The sequence below is a fragment of the Sapajus apella genome, unplaced genomic scaffold (genome assembly GCF_009761245.1).
Source record: "Sapajus apella isolate SASKATOON/1434 unplaced genomic scaffold, GSC_monkey_1.0 scaffold23, whole genome shotgun sequence".
NCBI classification, from domain to species: domain Eukaryota; kingdom Metazoa; phylum Chordata; class Mammalia; order Primates; family Cebidae; genus Sapajus; species Sapajus apella.
Window position 1 is genome coordinate 914,797 of NW_022436963.1, and position 4,364 is coordinate 919,160.

The 4,364-nt window shown below is 46.7% G+C and overlaps 1 protein-coding gene and 1 pseudogene across 3 annotated transcripts in view; one reads left to right on the top strand and one right to left on the bottom strand.

Moving 5' to 3' along the window:
* Positions 1-4,364, bottom strand: part of USP4 (ubiquitin specific peptidase 4) — a 59,610-nt gene that overhangs the window by 25,855 nt on the left and 29,391 nt on the right. The window contains exons 7-8 of one of the 3 annotated variants that reach the window (XM_032289821.1): positions 2,649-2,789; positions 1,636-1,753 (exon numbers count right to left, since the gene is read on the bottom strand). The exons of 1 other annotated variant lie outside the window; for it this stretch is intronic. In XM_032289821.1, coding sequence (XP_032145712.1) covers positions 1,636-1,753; positions 2,649-2,789 — 259 coding nt within the window. The remainder of the gene's footprint in view (positions 1-1,635; positions 1,754-2,648; positions 2,790-4,364) is intronic. One more of the 3 variants, XM_032289822.1, reaches the window with a different exon arrangement.
* On the top strand, positions 494-1,404 carry LOC116559237 (annotated as a pseudogene).

Genomic DNA, 4,364 nt, shown 5'->3' on the forward strand with positions numbered 1-4,364 from the left:
GCTGACCTCTGCCCTATATGCCTCTTCCTTGGGCTGATTTCAGTTTACATCCTCTCACTAGAATAAACCATCATCCTGGTTATAATAAATTTAAGTGAATTTCGTGACTCTTTCTAACAAATTATCAAAACTAAAGATGGTATTGGGAACCTGCAAACTTTCAGTTGGTTTCGAAAATGAGGGCAGTCATGGGGACTGTGCCCTCCTAACTTTGAAACTGGACTTCAACCTCTTGCAGACCATGACTATCACAGTGCTGTCACATAATATATGCCAAGTATTTGATGCATGAATAAACGAGTTTTCTTTTCTTTCCCATTTTGAGACAGGGTCTTGCTATGATGCCCAGGCTGGCCTCAAACTCCTGGGCTTAAGCAATCGTACCCCCTCAGCCTCTGAAAGGGTTGTGATTACAGGTGTGAGCCACTGTGCCTGACCAATAAACAAGGTTTCAAAGACAGGATTTTGGATTTTCTCTAGTAAGGAGCAGGGGATGGGACAGCTATTTTTAGTGAAAAGGTAGTCAGCCTTCAGCAAGGCATAAGTGAGCTGCTGTTAAGTTTTCCTCATCCCATCAGAGACCAATCAGGCAAGCACTCCAATATTTCCTAGACAGATCATACCTCAACAGTCAATAAAATTCAAAATAATTTTACTATAAAATCAAACACAGCCCGGCACAGTGGCTCACGACTGTAATCCCAGAACTTTGGGAGGCCAAAGCAGGTAGGTCAAGAGGTCAGGAGTTCAAGACCAGCCTGGCCAAGATGGTGAACTCCCATCTCTAGTAAAAATACAAAAATTAGCCAGGTGTGGTGGTGTGTGCCTGTAATCCCAGCTACTTGGGAGGCTGAGGCAGAGAACTGCTTGAACCCGGGAGGCAGAGGTTGCAGCGAGCCAAGATTGTGCCACTGCATTCCAGCCCAGGCAACAGAGCAAGATTCCATCACAAAAAAAATGCTTTTTAACTTGGACCCGGCAGAATAGCTCCCGCAAAGAAGGGTGGAAAGAAGAAAAAGGGCTGTTTTGCCATCAATGACATGGTGACCTGAGAATACACCATCAACATTCACGAGTGCATCCATGGAGTGGGCTTCAAGAATTGTGCCCCTCGGGCACTCAAAGAGATTCAGAAATTTGCCATGGAGATGGGAACTCCAGATGTGTGCAATGATACCAGGCTCAACAAAGCTGTCTGGGCCAAAGGAATAAGGAATGTCCCATACCAAATCCGGGTGCGGTTGTCCAGAAAACATAATGAGGATGAAGATTCACCAAATAAGCTGTATACTTTGGTTACCTATGTACATGTTACCACTTTCAAAAATCTACAGTCAATGTGGATGAGAACTAACCGCTGATCATCAAATACATCAAATAAAGTTATAAAATTGCCTTTAAAAAAAAAAAAAAAAAAAAAAAAACATGGAACTGACTACAAAGACATCTGGGACCACAAACACTGATGAAGCCGTTCTATACCACCTAATGGGAGATGCCCTGGCAGAGACTACTGAAACACTAACAAGGGATAGGCAGGGACTCCTGGGAGAGTATCCACCCAGGACCTTTGCAGGCCGCTCCCACCCAAGCCTCAAGATGCCATGTTATTTGAATGGAAGTTCTCTCCTCTACCTGCAAGGCGGAGTTCATGAAGCAGGTGTTTCCCAGATTTCCGAGTCCACAGAGCCCAGGTTGTATATGAGATGACGGTGACTCCTGACAATTATACGAAGCAGAAAAGCCAGATCCACTGGAAAACACAACACACATCAGCAATAAAAGCAAGTGCTTAACACATGCCCTCAAAATGCTTTTTGAGGCTCATATGGGGGCCTCTAGAGCTTATGTGTGGTAGCAAGCCCATGATCCAAGTTCCCTCTACCCCCTCTCCTGCCCTCCAGACCTGCCCCACCCTTGATTTGACATGCTTGCAGTTGGTAAGCACATCTTTTTTTTTTTTAAAGATGGGGTTTCACCATGTTGGTCAGGCTGGTCTTGAACTCCCAACCTCAGGTGATCCATCAGCCTTGGCCTCCAAAGTGCTTGGATTACAGGCGTGAGCCACTACGCCCGGCCGGTAAGCACATCTTAAGGAAAGAAATACTATTTGAATTTTCCTATAAGGCTCTGGCAAATGCTAATTTTGCCAGGTAACTTTATAGAAGAACATTTGTTATCAAGAGCTTGCATCTGCTACCAACCACCAGGCCACACCCAGCCCTGCCTGGCCCTGAGTGTTCATGCACACTTCCTCACCTCATTCGCCCTCTTTTCCCCATCTATGCCATGTGGCAGGTGTGCCTGAAATGCTTAGAGAAAGTATCAAGGCCATTCACAGCTGAGCACTGTTCCTTCACAACTATTCTGCCATATGTGCCAGCCCATCCCTTCATAAACAAATGGAGTGAATCCCTTAGACTGCCTGTGATGTAGGCTGTGGGGAAAACACCAGCTCACAGGAGGATAAGCAACACAGATCAGAACTTGGAAGCACTATAGGTATGAAATGGAGTGAGAACTACAAGCAGCATGTTCCCATGAGGCTCTAACCCCACTATGCTTTGTGTAGCAGCAGATGAGCTCTCAAGATACAGCCTGGGAAAGGACTGAGGGAAAGGAAGCAGAGTGTAAGGACCTGCTCTTACCCCCTGCTGACACCGGAACTGTGCATCCCAGAGGTGCTAGTGCTATCACCATTTGCAATGGGAGAGGCAGACACTGAGGAATAGGGACTTGCTGATGATTTTGGAGAGGTAGTAAAATTTCTGCTAGGTGCAGTGCTTGATCTGGGAGAGAGAAGCAGAAACAATGCTACTGACTTTTTGCAAAGAGCTAGCCCTATCTAATACCTTAGGTCTCTTCTCAAGAAATAAATGTTCTTCTTATTCAGTAATTCAAAATAAATTACAAAAAGCCTGTATTCATACTACTTCAAGATAAATTTAAGTGAGAGTCCAGAAATTAATTGGTCTTCCTGTCACATCACTCCACACCATCACATACGCTTTCACTGTGAAAAACCACAAGGCTGGCCGGGCCTGGTGGCTCACATCTGTAATCCTAGCACTTTGGGAGGCCAAGGCAGGCAGATTGCCTGAGCTCAGGAGTTCAAGGCCAGCCTCGGCAACACAGTGAAACCTGGTCTCTACTAAAATACAAAAGATATTAGCCAGACTGGGCATGGTGGCTCAGGCCTGTAATTCCAGCACTTTGGGAGGTTGAGGCAGGCAGATCACGTGAGGCAGGGAGTTCGAGACCAGCCTGACCAACATGGAGAAACCCCGTCTCTACTAAAAATACAAAATTAGCCAGGCGTGGTGGTACATAGCCTGTAATCCCAGCTACTCGAGAGGCTGAGGCAGGAGAATCACTTGAACCCAGGAGGAAGAGGTTGCGGTAAACCGAGATCTTGCCATTGCATTCCAGCCTGGGCAACAAGAGTGAAACTCCATCTCAAAAAAAGAAAGAAATTAGCTGGGCATGGCAGTGTGCACCTATAGCCCCAGCTACCTGGGAGGCTGGGGCAGGAGAATTGCTTGAACCCAGGAGGCAGAGGCTGCAGTGAGCCGAGATGGTGCCACTGCACTCGAGCCTGGGCAACAGAGAGAGACTCCAACTCGAACAAAAAACAAAACAAAAAACCACAAGTCTGATCTTCAAGCATCCTGGTTTGATTTACAAATCATAAGCTTCCCTGAATTTTAAGAGTTACCAGTGAAAGGCCAAAAAAAAAAAAAAAAAAAATAGCAATAAGGCTGGGTGAGGTGGCTCATACCTGTAATCCCACCACTTTGGGAGGCCAAGGTGGGTGGATCACTTGAGGTCAGGAGTTCAAGAGACTTAGTCTGGCCAACAGGATGAAACCTTGTCTCTAGTAAAAATATAAAAAATTAGCCGGGCATGTTGGCACATGCCTGTAATCCCAGCTACTTGGGAGGCTGAGGCAAGAGAACTGCTTGAACCTGGGGGGTGGAGGTTGCAGTGAGCCAAGACTGCGCCACTGCACTCCAGCCTGGGCAACAACAGCGAAACTCCATCTCAAAAAAAAAGGAAGAAAAATGGCAATAAGAGATGACTTTCCCCAAAAAGGCTTGATGCAAATTAAACAGCTGGCTATAAGAATATGAAAACAGGGCCGGGCGCGGTGGCTCAAGCCTGTAATCCCAGCACTTTGGGAGGCCGAGGCGGGTGGATCACGAGGTCAAGAGATCGAGACCATCCTGGTCAATATGGTGAAACCCCGTCTCTACTAAAACTACAAAAAATTAGCTGGGCATGGTGGCGCGTGCCTGTAGTCCCAGCTACTCAGGAGGCTGAGGCAGGAGAATTGCTTGAACCCAGGAGGTGGAGGTTGCGGTGAG